The sequence below is a fragment of the Staurois parvus genome, unplaced genomic scaffold (assembly GCF_062004578.1).
Source record: "Staurois parvus isolate SC_StPar_1 unplaced genomic scaffold, SC_StPar_1.0 ptg000633l, whole genome shotgun sequence".
Classification (NCBI taxonomy): Eukaryota; Metazoa; Chordata; class Amphibia; order Anura; family Ranidae; genus Staurois; species Staurois parvus.
The window spans coordinates 44,213-68,262 of NW_028318429.1; the positions used below are offsets into that span (position 1 = coordinate 44,213).

Consider the following 24,050-nt stretch of genomic DNA (forward strand, 5'->3'; position numbering starts at 1 on the left):
CTCAGTGGCCCTCCGGTAGAATGACCATTGCTGTATAATCTCACACTGTCATGTTTCCTGCTTACAGACAGCAGTACTCCCAGCAGAAATCCGGAGATCTGACTCCGCAGCAGCAGCAGCAATTGACACTGTTCCTCCAGCAACTGAACCCTTCAAAGTCCAGGTATCCACACTGCTGGGGGGTAAAAGACTTCAGGTCATGGGAAGGGGGAGATGGTGTAGTATACCATAGCACAGTTTTGTTTTCTGTTTTTCTTCTTACAAATACATATTTTTTTTTAACCACTTACCCTTGTGAGGGTAATTTACCCTTCCTGACCAGGCCATTTTTTGCGTTACGGCGCTATGTTACGTTAACTGACAATTGCGCGGTCGTGCAATGCTGCACCTAAAACAAATTTTTCAGAAGAATTGAGCTTTATTTTGGTGGTATTTGATCGCCTGTGCGTTTTTTTTTTAATTATTTTTGTGCTATAAAAAACAACCTGACAATTTTGAGAAAATATTTTTGACTTTTTGCTATTAAACATGTCCAGTGAATTTAAAAAATCAAATTTCGTCATAAATTTAAGCAAATGTTTTCTGCTCCATGTCTTTGCTAAAAACAATCCCAATACGTGTAAATTGGTTTACGTGAAAGTTATGGCGGTATAGATACTGGGTTTTTTTATTTTATTTTTCTAGTAATGGCAATCGGCGACTTATTGCGGTACTGCGGCAGACATTCTGACACTGGGGGGGAACTGACTTGGTGTCATCGACATCCCCAGTGACACCAGTACAGTGATCAGTGCTTTTAAAAAGCACTGACACTGTACTAATGGCGCTGGGTAGGAAGAGGTTAACAATGAGGGGCGATCAAAGGGTTAACTGTGTGCTGGGAGTGTTTTTACTAGGGGGGCGGGATGTGTGTGATTCACTGTGATCACACTTATTATTATACAGTATTTATATAGTGCTAAAAGGTTTGCTCAGCGCTGTACATTATAGTGGGGGACGGAACATGAGACAATACAGTAACAAAACATGAGCGGGTCAAGGGCCCTGCTCCTTGGAGCTTACAATCCAGGAGGGAGGGGATGGTGGTACAGGAGGAAGTGGCTGTGGGGGATGGAGTGGTGGGAGGAGTGGAGGAGATCGGCTGTTAGGTGAGGTTGGGGTAGGCTTGACTGAAGAGATGGCTTTTCAGGGTGCGCCTGAAGGTGAGTAGGGTAGGTGACAGTCTGATGGATTGGGGTAGTGAGTTCCAGAGGATGGGAGAAGTCCTGCAGTCGGGTGTGGGAGGTGGAGACCAGGGAGCTAGAGAGTAGGAGGTCTTGTGAGGAGCGAAGATTACGGGTTGGGTGGTATTTGGGTATCAGGTCGGTGAGGGAGTTTGGGGCAGCATTATGAATGGCTTTGCATGTCTGTGTTAGTAGTTTGGATGGCAACTGGACTACTCTGGATGGCTGTGCTGTGCAGTGTGCCCAAGCTGACAGGGAGGAGGACTATTAGTAAACAGTCGTCCTCCTCGTGGGTGATTTGTAGGAAATCACCAGGCGCTGGCGAGTGATTACCGGCCGGGGCACGGTAATTGACAGCCACGAATGGCAGCCATGTGCACCCCCCCCTACCCGGTAATGCAAAAACACGTGATTTTGCACGCACGTGCCGCCCTGTAGCTGTATTTCTGTATAGGGCAGACAGGGAGCGGTTAAGTGAAAACTGTAGCAAACTGCAGGTTATGACATTGTGCTGTTGCCGCTTTCCTTCTGGCAAATGACATACTGCGGCATTTCTGCAAACGAGGGCGACAGCAGTCAACCTCTTAGCGAATCTGTCGATGCCAGCACTGTGACGTGGAATTTGGATCTTGCATGTTGTGTTTCTCAGTCAGCGACTGCTAGTACTGGGCCACGAACAACTGGTGGTGACAAGTTCAGTGACATCAGCATTTGACAATACCGGAGAGATGTGCTGATGTGAGGTTGCATGTCACCATGTGGAGGGAATAGAATCGAATATTTATCTTGCTGTCATTTTTTCCGGTGATCTCACAACTCCCCGTCTCTCCCGCAGAGGTTCCGATGCTGCCCTCCTTCCCTCTATGAACAGATCTCTCTCTGTGCCAGACACTGGATCCCTATGGGATCTGAATACCTCAAACACAACGACTGCAGGTAAGTGCTGTAAATAATTCTTTCTGTTCCAACAGCAAAGCCTTGTTATTGCAGCAGTTAGGCTCGGGTCACATCTCTGCGGGTGGTGCCGCTGCGGAACCGCACGAAAATCCGTGCAGCCGCACCACCTGCATAGAGAATTGTGGACCCGTCGGCGGGTGCCATTCGTTCTAATGGCACGCCGCCCGTGCTGGAAAACGCAACCGTACTGGGAACCGAGGTGCATTTTCAGAAGTGCAGGGATGACTTCTCTGCGTGTCACGTGGCACGGGAGTCCATTCAATGAATGAGCTCCTGTGCCCGCACAAAACGCGGTCCGCATGGCTGCATACATGTGACCCAGGGCTAAAGGGGAACCTGTGAGCTCAGGTATCCCAAGAAGGGCAAAAAGTGGCTTTCATGCCATGGCAAGCATGGTAGCTGTTTGACTTACCAATGTATCTTACACTTTGTCACCAGTGTGTCCCATCACCTCACAGTTTGTTCCTTCTTCAAAGGTGCGGACCCCAATCTGTGGGACCTGCCAGTCACAGCTGTATCTCAGGGGCCAATATTGGAGCAGCTGCAACTGCAACAGAAGGTAATGTCCTAAAAATCCAGATACAGTGACCACAATAGTAGGACAGTGGAAATCGCCATTGCAAAGATTACGTAGCATCCAGGAGTCCTAGGAGAGCAGGTTGGAGCTGTTCCACACTCCTCGTAGAAGACTGAATTGCAAAAGAGCGGCCATTGATGTCAGCGTTTTCATTTTATTATTATACCGGATTTATATAGCGCCAACAGTTTGCTCAGTGCTTTACAATACAGTTCAATACAGGGTTAGGAGGGAGCTTACAATCTAGGAGGGAGGGGCTGGTGGTACAAAAGGTAATAACTGTGGGGAATGGACTGGTTGGAAGAATAGAAGATTCCATTATTGGCTGAGGGCAGGATAGGCTTCCCCGAAGAGATCGGTTTTCAGAGATCGCCTAAAAGTGAGCAGAGTAGGCGATAGTCTGATAAATTGGGGTGGTGAGTTCCAGAGGATGGGGGAAGCCCTGGAGACGAGCATGGGAGGAGGAGACAAGGGAGTCATAAAATGTTGTTGTTCCCTTTTTGTACCCTATGATGGGCTTAGATGAAGAAACGTTAACAGATCCCGTCTCTAGGAGGAAACCATGCAATGTGCACATCCAGATCAATATTTTGTGTCATCTGTGTGATTCAGCCTTCTATGGGGAGTGTGGACGAGCTGCGTCCTGTCTGCTCCTGCTCTCCTTGGACACTGGCATTGTCAGTAAGGTACCTTGTCTTTGTGTTGGGAAACGCTGCACAGAAATGTTGTTGTGTTCCAGTTGCAGGAGCGCAGAGACGCAGAACTCAGGGCTAAGCGTGAGGAGGAGGAGAGGAAGAGGAGGGAAGAGAAAAGGAGACAAGAAGAACAGAAGAGGAGAGACCAGGAGGAGGAGATGTACAGAAGGAAGCAGGTGACTTTATTTCTGTTGTTCCTAGCTCTTGCCTTAACTGCTTGCCCTCCATCCTATAGCAGAAGTACTGCTGCAGGGCGGCATGGCTGCACAAAATCATATATATATACGTGATATGTGTAACGGAACCGGTACCCGAGCGCACTTGGGTATATTCCGTTATACTGCAGCTTCCCCTGTCCGAACACCATCCACGGACCACGCCCTTGGAATCCCTCAGGAAAATAGACAATACCCAGCTCTTACTAAAACAGGAAGCCAACAACTTTATTTTTCACAAACAACATGTTTTATACAGAGGGCGGGGAAACACATCCAGGAACAGGACATACATCATCAGCCCACCCTCTCAGTGGGAAGGGCTACAGTATAGGCAGGAAACACCTCATCACCCCTCCCCATCCAACCAGACACAGAACAATGGGATGCAACCATGTGGCAAAGGACATTGACCAACCCCCACACCAATACACAAACAGTACATCCCATAATAGTTGGCTGGGCAGGAAGACACAGCACCATGGGGGGGAGCACATGGCAGGGACAAAGGAACACACACTATACACAATACTGGGACATTCACACCCTGTACCCCTTAACAGGCACAGGGTGGGTTAAACATTATGAGGGGGACATGAGCTGACCAAGCGGTCCCCCCACCCCCAAAAGTCACTCCCGTCACAATATGCATTTCTGATTCGGGGGCACGCGTGCTGCCCTACCCGTGCTGCTATTGGCGGCGGCTAGGGATGTCAATCACTGGGTCTCGGCCGGCGATTCCCAACTGGCACACAGCGATCATCGAAAAAAGCTGACAGGGGAGAGACCTGTGTAAACAACACAGGTCTCTCTCCTCTGTCAGCATTGACAAGCTGATTTGTATCTCTCTGCACAGCATGTCTGCCTAGTAAAACACAGCACACAGTTAACCCTTTGATCATCCCAGATGTTAACCCCTTCCTGCCCAGTGCCATGAGTACAGTGTCAGGGCTTTTTATTAGCACTGATCACTGTATTGGTGTCACTGGGGATGTCAGTGGCAGTCAGTTCCCACCCAGTGTCAGAATGCCCGCCGCAGTCCCAATATAAGTCACTGATCATTACTAATATAAAAGAAATGTAAATTCCAGTCTATATACGGCCATTTGTAGACCCTATGTTTTTTTACGTAAAACAATTAATTTACACATATTGGGATTTTTTTTTCTTTAGCAGAGACATGTAGCGGTATATATTTAGGCCTAAATTTATGAATACATTTTTTTTTTTTTTTAATTTTTGAGTTTGTTTTTCTTAGCAAAAAGTAAAAAAAAAAAGAGAGAGATATAGGGAGAGGGAGATGTATATAGAGAGAGAGACATATAGAGAGGGAGATGTATATAGGGAGAGGGAGATGTATATAGAGAGGGAGATGTATATAGAGAGGGAGACATATAGAGAGGGAGATGTATATAGGGAGAGGGAGATGTATATAGAGAGGGAGATGTATATAGAGAGGGAGATGTATATAGAGAGGGAGATGTATATAGAGAGGGAGATGTATAGAGAGAGGGGGAGATGTATAGAGAGAGGGGGAGATGTATATAGGGAGAGGGGGAGATGTATATAGGGAGAGGGGGAGATGTATATAGAGAGAGAGACATATAGAGAGGGAGATGTATATAGGGAGAGGGAGATGTATATAGAGAGGGAGATGTATATAGAGAGGGAGATGTATATAGAGAGGGAGATGTATATAGAGAGGGAGATGTATAGAGAGAGGGGGAGATGTATAGAGAGAGGGGGAGATGTATATAGGGAGAGGGGGAGATGTATATAGGGAGAGGGGGAGATGTATAGAGAGAGGGGGAGATGTGTGTGTATATATATATATAGAGTGATATAGAGAGAGGTGTGTGTATGTATATATATATATATATAGATAGATAGATGCACACACATCTATATAGAGAGAGCGATCTCTTCTTTTTTTTTTTTTTTTTCCCCTCAAAATTGTCGGTCTTTTTTTGTTTATAGCGCAAAAAATAAAAAATGCAGAGGTGATCAAATACAGCCGAAAGAAAGCTCTATTTGTGGGGCAACAAAAGGTCATAAATGTAACTTATGTATAGCGTTGCATAACTGCGCAATTGTCAGTTAAAATAATGCAACGCCATATTGAAAAAAATGGCCTGGTCAGGAAGGGGGGGGGGAAGGGGGGGGGGGGGTAAAGTGGTTAAGTAAAACTCCACATTTAACATCCCTTTTTAAAAAGTTCAGGCCAGGCTGCCCAAAAAATGATTTACTGCACTAACAGGCGAGCTTGCTGGGCACGCTGCATTACCTGTATGTAGTCTGTTTATGCAGCATACAACGGTGTGTTCTGTCAGTGGGATGGGGACTTTCTGTCCCACTCCCAGAACACAATGGTCAGGCCGAGCGCTGCTTAGCCATTTGTAGGAAGCTGTGCATTCTATGAATACAAAGCTTTCTCTGATTGGCTGAAGCGGCGATTGTGACATTATCTGCCCACATCAGTCAATCAAAGGAAGTTTCCTCTGGTCGGGCGGTACTCACCCCGACACTATTTTGTTCCAGCAGTGGGGTGGGAGGTCCCTGTCTTGCTGCAGGAGCCCATCGCATATAGCTGAGGCTGTATACAGGTAATACAGTGCGCCCAACAAGATCACCTGTTGTTGTCTGAACTATTTCAAGAGAGATTATTTTTTTTTTTCTCTTTCATTTTTACTGCATGAGCCCCCAGTTGGGTTATGCCATAATGTGCTAGCACACAGATACACTCATAATGTGCCCTCCAGCATTGCGTTGTCACCAGCTCTGCAGGTCTTGGACACTTCCATCGTTACCTGGCCTTCCTTCTGGGTTTGGCCCTTCAGTCTCCACATGGGAGTCAGATCACGGCGTACATGCATAGCTCAGTGTGCATTAGGCTTTAGCAAACCAATCTCAGATGCTTAACGGTTTTATTCATTTCTTTTTCAGTGCCGCCAGCAACAGGAATTGCTTCTGAAACTCATCCAGCAGAGCGGACAACAAGCTCCATCTCCTCAAGTGTGGGCAGCTCATAACAAGGGGCTCTCCCTGAAAGCCATGTTGGAGATGCAGGAGAGAGAGGGGCAGCTTCTAAAACAAAGAGGACAGACGTCCCGCAATGTGGTGAGATACTGGGTGCACCTAGTGTCCGGGAAAGATTGGCTTCCTCTGTGAGATTGATGCCGGTAGTGTAAAGAAAACAAAACCCATTACCCAGAGTTAAATTGTATGAGGATTGCACTGATGGCTGGAGATGAAGGGTAATGGGAATGAAAGAACTGCTGGCTGGAGATGGTGTGGCAATATAGAGAAATTCAGTGAGGATGTAATAAAGAGAGTAGCACTGGGGATGGTGGGTTGCATGGATGAGGAGTTCTGGGATTGGTGGACAGCAAGAAGGAGGAGCCCTGGGAATGGTTGAATTGCATGGAGGAAGAGAGCTGGAGATGGTGGCTAGCATGGAGGAAGAGTGCTGGGGATGGTGGCTAGCATGGAGGAAGAGTGCTGGGGATGGTGGCTAGCATGGAGGAAGAGTGCTGGGGATGGTGGCTAGCATGGAGGAAGAGTGCTGGGGATGGTGGCTAGCATGGAGGAAGAGTGCTGGGGATGGTGGCTAGCATGGAGGAAGAGTGCTGGGGATGGTGGCTAGCATGGAGGAAGAGTGCTGGGGATGGTGGCTAGCATGGAGGAAGAGTGCTGGGGATGGTGGCTAGCATGGAGGAAGAGTGCTGGGGATGGTGGCTAGCATGGAGGAAGAGTGCTGGGGATGGTGGCTAGCATGGAGGAAGAGTGCTGGGGATGGTGGCTAGCATGGAGGAAGAGTGCTGGGGATGGTGGCTAGCATGGAGGAAGAGTGCTGGGGATGGTGGCTAGCATGGAGGAAGAGTGCTGGGGATGGTGGCTAGCATGGAGGAAGAGTGCTGGGGATGGTGGCTAGCATGGAGGAAGAGTGCTGGGGATGGTGGCTAGCATGGAGGAAGAGTGCTGGGGATGGTGGCTAGCATGGAGGAAGAGTGCTGGGGATGGTGGCTAGCATGGGGAAGTAGCACTGGGAATGGCGGGTAGCATGGAGGAAGAGTGCTGGGGATGGTGGCTAGCATGGGGAAGTAGCACTGGGAATGGCGGGTAGCATGGAGGAAGAGTGCTGGGGATGGTGGCTAGCATGGGGAAGTAGCACTGGGAATGGCGGGTAGCATGGAGGAAGAGTGCTGGGGATGGTGGACAGTAGAGAGGAGCAGCCCTGGGAATGTTGGGATAGCATAGAGGAGTGGTGGAGATGGTAGGTAACATGGAAGGAGCAGTACGTGGGACATCTGGTGGCATGGAGGATCACTGGGGATGGTGAATAGCATGGAGGGATAGTGCTAGGTATGGTGGATAGCACAGAGGAGGAGTGCTGGTAATGGTAAATTGCATGGAGGAAGATGTTCTGGTAATGGTGAATTGCATGGAGGAGGCGTGCTGGAGATGACGAATTGAATGGAGGAGAGGCATGCTGGGGATGGCGAATTGCATGGAGGAGGCGTGCTGGGGATGGTGAATCGCATGGAGGAGGCGTGCTGGAGATGGCGAATCGCGTGGAGGGGGGGAGGAGTGCTGGGGATGGCGAATTGCATGGTGGGGAGGAGTGCTGGGGATGGCTTGGAGGGGAGGAGTGCTGGGGATGGCGTGGAGGGGAGGAGTGCTGGGGATGGCGGGGAGGGGAGGAGTGCTGGGGATGGCGGGGAGGGGAGGAGTGCTGGGGATGGCGGGGAGGGGAGGAGTGCTGGGGATGGCGTGGAGGGGAGGAGTGCTGGGGATGGCGAGTGGAGGGGAGGAGTGCTGGGGATGGCGAATTGCATGGTGGGGAGGAGTGCTGGGGATGGCTTGGAGGGGAGGAGTGCTGGGGATGGCGTGGAGGGGAGGAGTGCTGGAGATGGCGAATCGCGTGGAGGGGGGGAGGAGTGCTGGGGATGGCGAATTGCATGGTGGGGAGGAGTGCTGGGGATGGCTTGGAGGGGAGGAGTGCTGGGGATGGCGTGGAGGGGAGGAGTGCTGGGGATGGCGGGGAGGGGAGGAGTGCTGGGGATGGCGGGGAGGGGAGGAGTGCTGGGGATGGCGGGGAGGGGAGGAGTGCTGGGGATGGCGTGGAGGGGAGGAGTGCTGGGAATGGCGTGGAGGGGAGGAGTGCTGGGGATGGCGAGTGGAGGGGAGGAGTGCTGGGGATGGCGAGTGGAGGGGAGGATTGCTGGGGATGGCGAATGGAGGGGAGGAGTGCTGGGGGTGTTGGGTATGCTGAATAGAATGGAGAGCGCTGGCAATGGTGGAGGAGTGTTGGGGGATGGTGGATAGTGTGGGGAACAGATTTGAAATGGGTCGGGATTGGTGTTCTGGATTTAGAAAAGGTTTGGGGTTAAAAAGCCCCACCCAAGCCATTGTCTGGCAAGTGTATTGTTTTTTTCTTTTTCAGCATGGAGGTCTGGGGATGAGTGGTGCCTCTGTCATTCCTTCCCAATGGGGGTCTGACTCAGGCTCTCTGTGGGGAGGTCTGGAGAAGAGCCCTTGGGAGGAGAGTGTGAAAAGTGGAGCAAGTGCCAGAGGTCTGAGGAACAGTAGGAGTAGCCCATCACTGACGTGAGTGTTCAACACTTTCCTTCTCCAGCTTTTTCCTGCTCCGCCCCCCCACTCAGCAATGTAAAAGTGAAGCTCATCTCTGGGCAACCTACACAGTGTTTCCTATATTGGGGGGCTGTAGAGGGAGCCCCGAAGTCAGCTCTTTATTCTTTTAACCACTTGCCGTCCAGCCGTTGTATATAAACTGCCGGACGGTGGCAGTGCATAAACAGCGCCCGCCATTTTGGATTGTGTGCGCTTCCTGGGAGCGCGCAGCACCGCTATCCGGTGCCTAATGTGTCCTCAGGACACAGCGAAACACCGATCGCTTTACGGGACCTCTGTGTGAGGTCCCTGTTCATGTGATCACTGATTGGCCAATCAATGATCACATGAACAGTAGTAAGCAAGATGTCACTTCTGACATCATTGCTTACTATGTGTGAAATCTGTGAATGATCACAGAGATCACATGGTACAAAGCTATTCACAACAGTCATGTACCATGTGACAAGGTGTGACCAATCAAAGCTCACACAGTATTTCTCAATGGCTGCAAGAATGCAGACAGAGAGGAGGAGAAATGATTGCTTTTACAGCCTTTATTGGGGTTAAAGCACTCAGTGTAAAAAAAAAAAAAAATTCTTCATCACCGCCAAGTAGTACAGTGTCACCATGGTGACACTGTACTGCTAGGGTGACAGTATGTAAAAAAAAATATAAAAATAAAATAAAAATGTAAAAAAAAATGTATTGAAAAATTATAATTTTTGGTTATAAACTAATTTTATTTTTTACTAAAGACAACTGAATAAATTTTGGGCAAGATTTATGAAGAAAGGATTATTTATTTGCAAAATTTTATAAGAAACTTTTTTTTTTTTTTTTTTTTTTAATTTTTGGACTTTCATTTATATAGCAAAAAAAAATTTAAATCCCAGCGGTGAATAAATACCACCAAAATAAAGTTTTTCTGTCTCAAATAAATGCTAAAAAATTCATATGGGTACGCTGTTGCATGACCACTGGAAGGGGGGGAAAGCGTCCGGACTGGAAGGGGGGGAAAGTGTCCGGACTGGAAGGGGGGGAAAGTGTCCGGACTGGAAGGGGGGGAAAGTGTCCGGACTGGAAGGGGGGAAAGTGTCCGGACTGGAAGGGGGGGGAAAGCGTCCGGACTGGAAGGGGGGGGAAAGCGTCCGGACTGGAAGGGGGGGAAAGCGTCCGGACTGGAAGGGGGGGGAAAGCGTCCGGACTGGAAGGGGGGGGAAAGCGTCCGGACTGGAAGGGGGGGGAAAGCGTCCGGACTGGAAGGGGGGGGGGGGAAAGCGTCCGGACTGGAAGGGGGGGGGGAAGCGTCCGGACTGGAAGGGGGGGGGGGGGAAAGCGTCCGGACTGGAAGGGGGGGGGGGAAAGCGTCCGGACTGGAAGGGGGGGGGAAAGCGTCCGGACTGGAAGGGGGGGGGGGAAAGCGTCCGGACTGGAAGGGGGGGGGGGGAAAGCGTCCGGACTGGAAGGGGGGGGGGGGGGGAGCGTCCGGACTGGAAGGGGGGGGGGGGAAAGCGTCCGGACTGGAAGGGGGGGGGGAAAGCGTCCGGACTGGAAGGGGGGGGGGGGAAAGCGTCCGGACTGGAAGGGGGGGGGGGAAAGCGTCCGGACTGGAAGGGGGGGGGGGAAAGCGTCCGGACTGGAAGGGGGGGGGGGGGAAAGCGTCCGGACTGGAAGGGGGGGGGGGGAAAGCGTCCGGACTGGAAGGGGGGGGGGGAAAGCGTCCGGACTGGAAGGGGGGGGGGAAAGCGTCCGGACTGGAAGGGGGGGGGGGGGAAAGCGTCCGGACTGGAAGGGGGGGGGGGAAAGCGTCCGGACTGGAAGGGGGGGGGGGGGAAGTGTCCGGACAGGAAGTGGTTAATAGGAAACACTGCCTGCAGTCCTCCCTGCTGATTGTCGTCCTTCTCTCCGGCCCATCAGGGACTCGTATGCGGTCAGTGCTCGCCGCAAGAAGACGGATGAGGAAGAAAAGCTCTTAAAACTCCTTCAGGGAATCAAACCGTCGGATGGCTTCACTCAGTGGTGTGAGCAGATGCTACATATGATCAATACATCCAACAATTTGGACGGTGAGCCTTCTGCCGATGAATGTCCCGGGATCTCCCTTTCACCATAAGGGCCCCTGACATCCTTCTTTTATTGTCCCCAACAGTTCCTACGCTGGTGGCCTTTCTGAAGGAGCTGGAGTCTCCGTACGATGTTCACGACTACATCCGCTCCTGTCTTGGGGAAACGCTTGAAGCCAAAGAATTTGCTAAACAGTTTTTAGAACGAAGAGCGAAGTACAAAGCCAGCCAGCGACAGCAGGTGAGCGGCCATTGTAGAGAACCAGCGCGGGGACACAACTGTAGCCAGGGCCTGATATGTAGAAGGGGATGTGTAGGGGTCCCAGGTTTCAGATTTGTAAATAGAATGCGTGGCGGTTTAGTACATTGGATTGGTGTCAGTGTACATGTGTCCTTTGTGCATGCCGCACAGCATAGGAGAAATGTACAGCAATATTCTTTCCATCAGATTTCCTCCCCCCCACTTATCCGGTATTGGGGATATGTTTGTTCATCATCCACGGGGCCCTCGTACCAGCAAGTGGCATTTTTATTCCTTTCCGTATTCTTCTCGACTCCATTGTTTTAAGAGTCACACTACAGAATTCAGTAGCCTGTCCGATCTTTGTTTAACCACTTCCCAACCGCCCTATAGCCGGAGGAGGGCTACAGCGTGGTTGTGTAATCCTGGGACGTCATTCCAGAACACGCCCCCCTGCAAGCCACCGGTGATCGATGTGTCCTGTGGATACAGCTGATCATGTGGTATGGTAAACGGACAATCACGGCGGCCTTTTACCACATGATCAGCTGATCACCGGTAAATACAGTTGGCGGTTATTGGCTTCACTTTCCTCACACTGTCACAGCATGAGGAAAGAACTGCCGATAACCGGCAATTGTCAGCGAAGGGATCGGCACTGATGATCTGTGCCACCTCATCTGTGCTGCATATCTGTATCACTTATCTGTGCCACCTCATCAGTGCTGCCTATCTGTATCACCTAATCAGTGCCCATCAGTGCTGCCTATCTGTGCCACCTCATCAGTGCTGCCTATCTGTGCCACCTCATCAGTGCTGCCTATCTGTGCCACCTCATCAGTGCTGCCTATCTGTGCCACCTCATCAGTGCTTCCTATCTGTATCACCTAATCAGTGCCCATCAGTGCTGCCTATCTGTGCCACCTCATCAGTGCTGCCTATCTGTGCCCATCAGTGCTGCCTATCTGTGCCACCTCATCAGTGCTGCCTATCTGTGCCACTTATCTGTGCCGCCTATCTGTGTCACCTCATCAGGGCCCATCAGTGCTGCCCATCTGTGCCGCCTATCTGTGTCACCTCATCAGGGCCCATCAGTGCTGCCTATCTGTGCCACCTCATCAGTGCTGCCTATGGTTTTTTTTTGGTTTTTTTTTTGTTTTGTTTTTTTGATTGCTCTTTTTTTGTTAGTGCAAGAAATAAAACACCCAGTGGCAAGTAAATGTCACCAAAAGAAAGCTCTCTTTGTGTGAAAAAAATGATAAACATTTCACATGGGTACAATGTTGCATGACCGCACAACTGTCATTCAACGTGCAACAGCGCTAAAAGCTGAAATTTGGCCTTGGCAGGAAGAGGGGGTATAAGTGCCTGGTAGGCAAGTGGTTAAAGCTTGTAGGAGGAGTTTTCTTTCTGCTCTAGGAGGATGCAAACCCCCTGACCCTCTGTCTGGACAGTGCTGACTGGCCCTGTGCTGATCACATTCACTCCCAAGAAAGGAAAAAACAACCTCTCTAGCAATACACACAAAACTGAGCATGTGCACGTGGCTACAGATTCAGTCTGTCTTATCAGGCGATAAGACATGGACATTTGAATTGTGTAAAAAAAGTTTGATCCCCACTTTGTTTTATCAAGCATGCTTTACTGCATCTACAGACTGATTTCAGCCCGGGTTCACAGTGGTGCAGTGCAGCACATCGCATGTAATTTGCACAGGAACCACACAGCATTCCTGGGCAAATCACATGCGATTTGTGTGCGATGGGATTGGAGCCGTACATTTTTTATGGCTCTAATCGCACTGTGGCAAAAAGGTGCAGGACCCTTTTTTTGGGCCGCATTAGAATTGGATCGCATGGGTACTCACACCTATACGATCCGATTCCGCACGTCGCACCGCGTTTTACAGACCGCTTTCGGGGTGTCGTTAACATACACACCCGCAGTTGTTCGCATGAACTGGGAGCGATTCTGATGCTGCGCGGAATGCGCACAGAAAATGCTTTGAATGCCGCACCGCATCAGTGTGAACCAGGTTTGATTGTTGGGGGTTTACTAACACTTTAACCCTTTCACTGCTAGAACAGTTTTTTTTTTTTCTTTTTTATGTACAAAAAATAATCATTTTAGGTCTGAAGATTACATAAAACCCCGATAGCAGGCACCCTGGAGAATAAAAAGCGTGTAACCTCCCCGCACGCTAGTTTTTTCTTTTTTCTTTCCCTAGCACCCCCATGTGAACTTGGGGAGAGCACCCCTGTAACTACCATGTACTATGCCTACATGTGTGTCAATATGCCTACATACAGCTCTGCCTTTCGGTCATCCAACCTGCTGCATTTTGTATTTTGGTGCTTTTCTCCCCACCCTCATATGGACACCATACCTGTTTTCACAAATTTCTCTGTTCAATTTATTAGTTTTCAAAGCATGGAAACATAGGAATGGGACAATCCATAAACATTTGAACAAGAAAAAGCGTGTAACCTAAAAAAAAATTGAAACTACCAATAATTACCGTAAAAGTTTAGGAAATGCAAAATCGTAGTACAAAAAAAAAAAAATACATTAAAGTTAATGTTAGGGCGAACTAATGCAATAAATGATCCAGTCTTTGGTAAAATATTAAAGAGGAGGTTGTACCGAGTAAATAGATACCCAACATGTCAAATCTTACCCCCGGTTCACATCTATGCGGCCGTGCGGGCCGCGTTTTGCACGGCACGAGAACCCATTCATTTGAATGGACTCCAGTGCCCCGGGACACGCAGGGAAAGAAGTCCCCACACTTCTTCCGAAAACGCAGCCGAGGTTCCCAGTGCGGGTAGCCTGCCATTATAACGAATGGCACTCGCCCGTGGGTCCGCATTTCTCTGCGGGTGGATTTTCGTGCGGATCCGTGGCTGCACCACCTGCACAGATGTGAACCAGGGGGGGTAAAACTGCGCCTGTGAAATGGCAGCAAGCTTCAGTACTCGGTTTTCCATAGGCGACACTTAGAAAGCCCCCTACAGGTCGTCAGTTACACAGAAGTGCCGGTGGTAGAATGATTGCTCTCAGGTCGACGTGTGCAGCAACATTGAACATGCATCAGTTGACTTTTTCATACGTAGGCACCCCCGACGTGTGCGGTTTTATATGTGTGGGTGGGGGCCTCAAAAATTGTCTTGGGGTAATTTATGTACTTGGGAGTAAACTTTCTTTAAATTTTTAAAAACTTTCCTTTCCATCACATAGGGGACACAAATGTGATGTTTTTTTGGTGACAGTTTTTCTTTTTAATGGGTCAGCCCTGGGCTCCAGTGATTCTAATGTAGTGCAGATCACACTGCATGAGATTCCTTCCAGGCCATGCTGGCCGGGAAAGATGAAAGGGGGACCCAGAAGTTACTTTTACATGCCAGGAAGAAGGGGGATGAGAACAGGGGCTACCTAACAGCACCCACCATGCAGGGCCTGGGATACATGGTGGGGGCGCTTGTTCTAAACCAGTGGTCTCCAAACTATGGGCTGGGGCCAGATGAGGCCCTTTACTTGCCCTTATCCTGCACTTGGGGCACTTTCCCCCCACTGATAAAAGACACTATTCCTCCCACTGACACCAACAAGGGGGCATAATTCCTGCTACTGACATCACCAACAGTCACTGTTCCTCCCATTGACACCAGCGATGAGGCACTGTTCCTCCCATTGACACCAAGGATGGGGCACTGTTCCTCCCATTGACACCAAGGATGGGGCACTGTTCCTCCCATTGACACCAAGGATGGGGCACTGTTCCTCCCATTGACACCAAGGATGGGGCACTGTTCCTCCCATTGACACCAAGGATGGGGCACTGTTCCTCCCATTGACACCAAGGATGGGGCACTGTTCCTCCCATTGACACCAAGGATGGGGCACTGTTCCTCCCATTGACACCAAGGATGGGGCACTGTTCCTCCCATTGACACCAAGGATGGGGCACTGTTCCTCCCATTGACACCAAGGATGGGGCACTGTTCCTCCCATTGACACCAAGGATGGGGCACTGTTCCTCCCATAGACACCAAGGATGGGGCACTGTTCCTCCCATAGACACCAAGGATGGGGCACTGTTCCTCCCATAGACACCAAGGATGGGGCACTGTTCCTCCCATTGACACCAAGGATGGGGCACTGTTCCTCCCATTGACACCAAGGATGGGGCACTGTTCCTCCCATTGACACCAAGGATGGGGCACTGTTCCTCCCATTGACACCAAGGATGGGGCACTGTTCCTCCCATTGACACCAAGGATGGGGCACTGTTCCTCCCATTGACACCAAGGGGCCCTGTTCCTCCCCTAATGCCAGCGATGCATTGTTTACTCCCAATGAAGGACAATTTCTACTCCCAAAGGCCAGTCTGCCCCCCCACCCCAAGTCTTAAAGCCAGTAAGCTGGCCCTTTGTGTAGGAAGCACGGAGACCCCTGTTCTAAAGGAAACCAAACTGTTAGGCTACTGGCCATAGTAGGACGACTCTGGCATCTCGGCCCCCCTTGGTCTGCCCAGCCCACTTAGGGTCGGCCACAAATTCACCCCCATTGGTGGCTACAGTTCCCGTTGTATGATGGGAGGTGTTAAAAAAAGGGGGGGGGGGGAAATCTCAAACCAATTCTTTTCTCTTCCAAGTGTTCAGTGCCATCCTGCAAATGGACAGGGAAGCCAAGTGACCCATGTAAGGATTCCGTCTCACTAACGCCATCATTTTCTCGTTTTGCAGCAGGAAGCTGCCTGGATGGCTCCTCCCATGTTTCCAGCAACCCAAAATTCCAAGCCAGGCAGCGGATACGACGTACAGAGCAGCAAGATGAAGAGGCGGATACACATGTTACACTCGGATCCCAGCATCCTGGGTGGGTACTACGGCGCCTGCTCCCCTCCCTGCAAGGCCTTATAACATTTGTTTAGTTGTTCCCCCAGAACTACATCTCCCTGAAGCCTTTTCCCATCACACATTGTAGGCCGGGGCTCTCGGGAGTCAAGGCAGCAGCACTTCGTTGGGACAGAAATCTGTGTACAGAGGAGCAGAGTTCTGTAGCCCAGCAGGGGACAACTGTGCAAAGCTGTCAGTGCGGCTAGGGATTTCAGTGCAGCAGAGGCGGTGTTGTCAGCCAACAGGAAGTAATTCTGATTGGCTTGTTGGCTTCCCTGTCATAGCACTGGTAGGAAGGGGAGGGAGGCACTCACTCCTCCATATTTGTTGCCCATGGCTGAACAGAGCAGCACATACAGGTAAACGTTCATTGTCCCTGAACACCTTTGCAGATATTTGTTTCAGCTCCGTTTTTTTTTTATTTTTGTTTTTTGGGGGGGGAGGGGGTGTTTATTCCTTTTTTTTTTGTGTATCTGATGTCTCCAAATGTTCTGAGTTTATTTTTTAATATTTTATTTTGATTTTCCTTCAGGTTACTCTCTTCACGGCTCCCCAAACGAGATGGAGGCTATAGATGACTACTGAGGCGTGTCTCTTCCCTCTCGACGCCATCTTTTTTTCTTCACCCGCCGCATTTTTTTTGCGGTTTTACTGCACTGCAAACTTTATGCCTCCCCCTTTTTAAGCGAGGGGGGGAGGGCAGAGACTGGGAGAGGAGGGGGTGGATCTTTACCCCAGCCAGAGCCAGGGAGAAAGGGGGGAGCAACGCCCTTGTTCCCTCCCCCCACTCCCCAAAAAAAATAAAAAACATAATGCACTCATTTTAAAGCACCTTAAACAATGCACTTTACAGAAACTGATCAAAAATCTGAATTCCTTGTTTTCTTTAGTTCATTCATTATTTTTTTTAACTAAGAGAAATAAAAAAAAAAAATCCCAAAAAAGGAGGGGAAAAAAAACTGGATTTGTTGACTTTGACTGTTTGCTACTAGTTGAACATCGTGTTTTTGGCATTGTTTTCTTTCAATTTCTTCTTTTTTCTTTTCTTTTTTTTTTTTAACTTGACAGTTTCTGAACATTTTTGGTTTTTTGGGGGTTTTTTTTGTTTTTTTGTATCAAAAAGTTAAGTATTCCGACAGCGGATCTCTCTTAAGAAAAAGAAAAATTATTTTGGAAAAAATACAGCCAAAAAAACACTTTTTCTTCAGATATTTTTTTTCCAAAATCTATTTTGTTTAGAAAAAGAAAAAAGTATAAAAAAAAAAGACAAAAAAATTTATAAAAAGTACAAAAAAAGACAAAAAAAAAAAGTTTTTCAGCGCTTTTGCAAAGTTAAGATGCTCAGCTTTGAGTTCCCTGTTGTCTGGGGGAGGGTCAAGGAGGAGATATCATCCATCAAAACTTGAAGAATGCACTTAGCAATTCGGGGAGGGGGGGAAAAATCTGCATTTTTTTAATGGTTATGTTTTTTGCACAGTTTAAAGAAAAAAAAAAAAAATTTAAAAAAAAAGCTTGCATTTTTTTGTTACTAAAATTGCAGAAAAAAGAAATTCCCTCTAGGACTATATATATATATTTTTTCTTTTTCACGTGCCCACCCCCCTCCCTCTCCATTTATAAAGGATGCACTTGCTTCTCTTAATATAAGCGGCCTGTGGCCCAGAAAAAAAAAAAAAAAATTAATCCCATGAAGGATCGCGTTCTGGAGTTGAATTTCTTGAGCATTATTGAGTGCCAGGACTTCTCGGCATTCAGCCATCTAACCACATTGGATTCACGTCAGTTTTGGGCCTTTTCAGTCAGTGTTCAATTTTATGGAGGTTCGCACCCTGCCTTCATGTTTGTGTTTTTTTTTTTTGTTTTTTTTCTCTTTTTGGGACATGGTACCTGTTCTTATTTAACCCTATTTTCTTGGAAGTGTAGAATAGGGTTTGTTTTGTTTTTTCCCTTTTTTGCCCTCGGTTAATGTTTTTACTCTGATTTTGTTTACAAGCGTCCTTAGGTGGACAGGTGGTTAAAGAGGATGGAACAGTAGAGATCCGTTGGACTTACTACAAGGAGGAACCAGATGTTTGAGTGTCTGGAGTACAAAATAAAAAAAAAAAAAAAAAAAATAGAGAGGACTGTGAGGCTGTGTATGGTGCAGTTGCCTTAATGTTGACACCTCAGCTCTACATCGCCCACGCGTTATCCTCCTGCAAAGACAGTTTGGGACCAGCGCTGTGAGCCCACTCTTGACGGCTTCCTCTGCAGAAGAGACTAAAGGGGGAGGGGGGACCGTCTTTCAAAATGGCTGCAGTCCCGCTTAAAAAAAAAAAAAAAAAAAACTAATGGGAGTTACCATCTCCTGAAAAAAAAGGGGGTGTTTTGTTTGGATTGTGAAGAGCTTTACATCGGACAAGGATCACCCTTTGTGGAGTTCTCAAGCTATAGCAGTGTTTAAGGCAGTTCCGGGCATCTGGACGTTGTCGGAGGTCTGCCTGTTGGAGCGGACGCAGGGTCTGCTCTGGACTTTGTGGAACTATACTGTGTACATAGAAACTGCAATGGGAAACAAAATACTAATTTTTTTTTTGCCTAAAACAAGAGACACTTAAGTTGTTGCCGTGGATATCACATGTATCTTCACCACAAGAATGTATTAGGGCAGAGGCTGGCATCCAGCTCCCGTGTTGCCCCTTCCAGCCCCAGCGCTGTCTAGCGCTGAGGAAGTGTATATAGTCGGTGCCCTTGTTTGGGAGAGATTACAGTGATGACTGTTGCTCACTGTATGTATATAATACGGGGGGGGGGGAGGGAGGAGGGGTATACTACTTATGGCTTAAACGTATATTGTGCTGAATGTATAAGGTGTACATATAATATGTATCTATACGTGTGTGCAGGATATTTCCACTATCGGTAATAAAACCTCCTACTGATTTGATGTGGACCGTGAAGGGGTACAGTTGGCACCCATTGCAGTCTTTTTTGGGTTGGCTCATGGTCCCCATTGCAGTTCCCCCCCCTTCTCGGATGGCTCATGGTCCCCATTGCAGTTCCCCCCTTCTCGGTTGGCTCATGGTCCCCATTGTAGTTCCCCCCCCTTCTCAGTTGGCTCATGATCCCCCACTGCAGTTCCCACTACTGGGTTAGCGCATGATCCCCACTGCAGTTCCAGCTTCTGGGTTAGCGACTGATCCCCACTGCAGTTCCCCCATGTGGGTTAGCACCTGATCTGCACTGCAGATCCTGCATGTGGGTTAGCGCCTGATGCCCATTGCAGTTCCTGCATGTGGGTAAGAGCCTGATCCCCATTGCAGTTTCCGCCTCTGGGTTAACGCCTGGTTCCATTGCAGTTTTTGCCTTTGGGTTAGCGCCTGGTCCCCATTGCAGTTCCCGCCTCTGGGTTAGTGCCTGGTCCCCATTGCAGTTCCCGCCTCTGGGTTAGCGCCTGGTCCCCATTGCAGTTCCCGCCTCTGGGTTAGCGCCTGGTCCCCATTGCAGTTCCCGCCTCTGGGTTAGTGCCTGGTCCCCATTGCAGTTCCCGCCTCTGGGTTAGTGCCTGGTCCTCATTGCAGTTCCCGCCTCTGGGTTAGTGCCTGGTCCTCATTGCAGTTCCCGCCTCTGGGTTAGTGCTTGGTCCCCATTGCAGTTTCCGCCTCTGGCTTAGCACCTGGTCCCATTGCAGTTTTTGCCTTTGGGTTAGCGCCTGGTCCCCATTGCAGTTTCCGCCTCTGGGTTAGTGCCTGGTCCCCATTGCAGTTCCCGCCTTTGGGTTAGCGCCTGGTCCCCATTGCAGTTCCCGCCTTTGGGTTAGCGCCTGGTCCCCATTGCAGTTCCCGCCTTTGGGTTAGCGCCTGGTCCCCATTGCAGTTCCCGCCTTTGGGTTAGCGCCTGGTCCCCATTGCAGTTCCCGCCTTTGGGTTAGCGCCTGGTCCCCATTGCAGTTCCCGCCTTTGGGTTAGCGCCTGGTCCCCATTGCAGTTCCCGCCTTTGGGTTAGCGCCTGGTCCCCATTGCAGTTTTTGCCTCTGGGTTAGCGCCTGGTCCCCATTGCAGTTTTTGCCTCTGGGTTAGCGCCTGGTCCCCATTGCAGTTTTTGCCTCTGGGTTAGCGCCTGGTCCCCATTGCAGTTCCCGCCTCTGGGTTAGCGCCTGGTCCCCATTGCAGTTCCCGCCTCTGGGTTAGCGCCTGGTCCCCATTGCAGTTCCCGCCTCTGGGTTAGCGCCTGGTCCCCATTGCAGTTCCCGCCTCTGGGTTAGCGCCTGGTCCCCATTGCAGTTCCCGCCTCTGGGTTAGCGCCTGGTCCCCATTGCAGTTCCCGCCTCTGGGTTAGCGCCTGGTCCCCATTGCAGTTCCCGCCTCTGGGTTAGCGCCTGGTCCCCATTGCAGTTCCCGCCTCTGGGTTAGCGCCTGGTCCCCATTGCAGTTCCCGCTTCTGGGTTAGTGCCTGATCCCACAGCACTCTGTGACTGATAACTCGGTTCACCTTTCCCTGCACCATGTCCCACCACCATCCTGCACACGTGTATACGAAAAATGCAGATATGTTTATATACCGCTCAGCTATACATATAAATATATCTGTGTACATGCCCCGCGCCATGTCTGTATTATGCGCAAGAAGCTTTGCCTGTAATTCAGACAGCCCTGCGCATACAGTGGCGTATGTATCTTCACGTACATATGCCATCACACTATGTTTTGCCTGATAAATCCTTCAGTTTTCTCTATTCTGTGATATTTTGCCTTATTTTCAGTATTAAAAGGTTGAAGTGAACACAGTTTTGTTTTACCTGCTCAAACATGTCCGTCACCCACAAGGCATTCTCTTGTCTTCTGTGAGTTATAATAAAACTTAACACATCTTGACTGAAATTGGAGTGAATATCGCCTTATCGGTTTCATGGGGGGAAAAGAAATAGACGACAGCTGTTTTGGGGGATTCTGCATTAAACGGGGATACAGTGAAGGAAATGTGTATTTGCTCTCCTGCTGATTTTAAATGTTTGCCCCTCACAAAGAAATGATCGGTCTAATCGAATGTTCGGTGTAACACTGAAAGACAGAATAGAAACAACAAATTCAGCAGAAATGCGTCTAACAAATGATGACTGATTTGCATGTTCATGAGGGACAGAAGGATTTGATCCCCTTCACAAAACATGACTTAGTACTTGGTGGCAAATCCCTTGTTGGCAATCACAGAGGTCATCATTTTCCTGTAGTTGGCCCCCAGGTTTGCACACATCTCAGGAGGGATTTTTGCTCACTCCTCTTGGCAGATCCTATCCAAGTCATTAAGGTTTGGTAGCTGATGTTTGGCAACTCGAACTTTCAGCTCCCTCTACAGAATCGGATGAAGGTCTGGAGACTGGCTAGGCCACTCCAGGACCTTAATGTGCTTCTTCTTGAGCCACTCCTTTGTTGCCTTGGCCGTGTGTTTTGGGTCATTGTCATGCTGGAACACCCATCCATGACCCATTTTCAATGCCCTGGCTGAGGGAAGAAGGTTCTCACCCAAGATTTGAGGGTACATTGCCCCGTCCATCGTCCCTTTGATGCGGTGCAGTTGTCCTGTCTCCTTAGCAGAAAAACACCCCCAAAGCAGAATGTTTCCACCACATTTCACAGTTGGGATGGTGTTCTTGGGGTCATAGGCAGCATTCCTCCTCCAAACACGGTGAGTTGAGTTGATGCCAAAGAGCTGGATTTTGGTCTCATCTGACCACAACACTTCCCACCAGTCCTCCTCTGCATCATTCAGATGTTCAGTGGCAGATTTCAGACGGGCCTGGACATGTGCTTTCTTGAGCAGAGGGACCTTGCGGGCACTGCAGGATTTCAGTCCTTGTCGGCGTAGTGTGTTACCAATTGTTTTCTTGGTGACTGTGGTCCCAGCTGCCTGGAGATCATTGACAAGATTCTCACGTGTTGTTCTGGGATGATTCCTCACTGTTCTCATGATCATTGACACTCCACGAGGTGAGATCTTGCATGGTGCACCAGACCTAGGGAGACTGACACTTGTTTTGTGTTTCTTCCATTTGTGAATGATTGCACCAACTGTTGTCACCTTCTCACCAAGCTGCTTGGCCATAGTTTGGTAGCCCAGTCCAGCCTTGTGTAGGTCTACCATCTTGTCCCTGACATCCTTGGACAGCTCTTTGGTCTTTGCCATGGTGGAGAGTTTGGAATCTGATGGTTTGATGGCTCCTGTGGACAGGTGTCTTTTATACAGGTAACACAATGAGATTAGCAGCACTCCCTTTAAGAGACTGCTTCTAATCTCAGCTTGTTACCTGTATGAAAGACACCTGGGAGCCAGAAATCCTGCTGAATGATAGGGGATCAAATCCTTATTTCCCTCATGAACATGCAGATCGGTCATCATTTGTTAGACGCATTTCTGCTGAATTTGTTGTTGTATTCTGTCTCTGTGTTACACCAAACATTCCATTGTTAGACCGATCATTTCTGTGTGAGGGGCGAACATTCCATTGTTAGACCGATCATTTCTGTGTGAGTGGGCAAACATTCAAAATCAGCTGGGGATCAAATACGCATTTCCTTCACTGTAACTGCTGGCCCCAAGAACACTAAGGGACCAGATTGTACATTGCCATTGACAGCTGTGCCCCTCTCGCCTATGATGGTATTGGGGCCCCTTAATGAGTACCAAGCCCTGCATAGGGTAGGGATGTAGAAGTTAATTCTTTACTACAATGTTGAAGTATTTCGGGCCTCTGATTATTATTATTATACAGTATTTATAAAGCGCCAATAGTTCGCTCAGCGCTGGTATAGCGCTGTCTGTCCTGGTAACCCAACAAGATGGTAGACCAGGCCCAAATTCTTGCTCAGACTGACACATTTATTATCAATTAGTGAAGTGCATCACATGACCGTTTCATAGAATGGATCATTTTCTCTCACATACCTATTTGGACATCTCGTGGCCATTAACCATTACCTCAATGTCTTAGGAGTAGGCGTACACATGTATACCGATCAGCCATACCATTATGACCACCCATCTAGGCACGGACCCCCACTAGACCTCTGAAAGTATGCTGTGGTATCTGGCACCCAGCCGTCCGTAGAAGATCCTTTTAAGTCCGGTAAGTTGTGAGGTGGGGCCTCCATGGATCGGACATGCCTTGCTAGCACATCCCACAAATGCTCAATTGAATTGAGATCTGGAGAGTTTTGAGGTCAACTCTTTGACCTTGTGTTCTTCAAACCATTCCTGAACTCATTAGACCAGGCCACCACCTTCTATTGCTTCGCGGTCCTGTTTTGATGCTCACGTGCCCATTGTAGGGCGCTGTTGGCTGTGGATAGGTCAGCATGGACACCCTGACTGTGGTGTATGGGGCTGTGTAGCCACAGAACAAACTGCGAAGCTCTGTGTGCTCTGACTCTTTTCTATCATTACCCATATATTAATATTTTCAGCAATTTGAGCTCTAGCAGCTCTTCTATTGGACTGGACTACACAAGCCAGCCTTCCCTCCCCACCTCTATCAATGGGCCTTGGCCAACCATTGGCCTTGTAGCCAATTT

The 24,050-nt window shown here is 49.1% G+C and overlaps 1 protein-coding gene across 3 annotated transcripts in view; it reads left to right on the top strand.

Moving 5' to 3' along the window:
* GIGYF1 (GRB10 interacting GYF protein 1) overlaps positions 1–21,362 on the top strand; it is a 63,337-nt gene extending 41,975 nt beyond the window's left edge. For 2 of the 3 annotated variants that reach the window (XM_089693423.1, XM_089693426.1), the window contains 10 exons: positions 68–163; positions 2,059–2,159; positions 2,657–2,739; positions 3,497–3,628; positions 6,611–6,784; positions 9,111–9,274; positions 11,219–11,367; positions 11,451–11,605; positions 16,351–16,483; positions 17,036–21,362. In XM_089693423.1, the coding sequence (XP_089549549.1) occupies positions 68–163; positions 2,059–2,159; positions 2,657–2,739; positions 3,497–3,628; positions 6,611–6,784; positions 9,111–9,274; positions 11,219–11,367; positions 11,451–11,605; positions 16,351–16,483; positions 17,036–17,088 (1,240 nt within the window). In that variant the 3' untranslated portion in view covers positions 17,089–21,362. The remainder of the gene's footprint in view (positions 1–67; positions 164–2,058; positions 2,160–2,656; positions 2,740–3,496; positions 3,629–6,610; positions 6,785–9,110; positions 9,275–11,218; positions 11,368–11,450; positions 11,606–16,350; positions 16,484–17,035) is intronic. The other variant, XM_089693424.1, reaches the window with a different exon arrangement.
* The last annotated feature ends 2,688 nt before the right edge of the window (positions 21,363–24,050 follow it).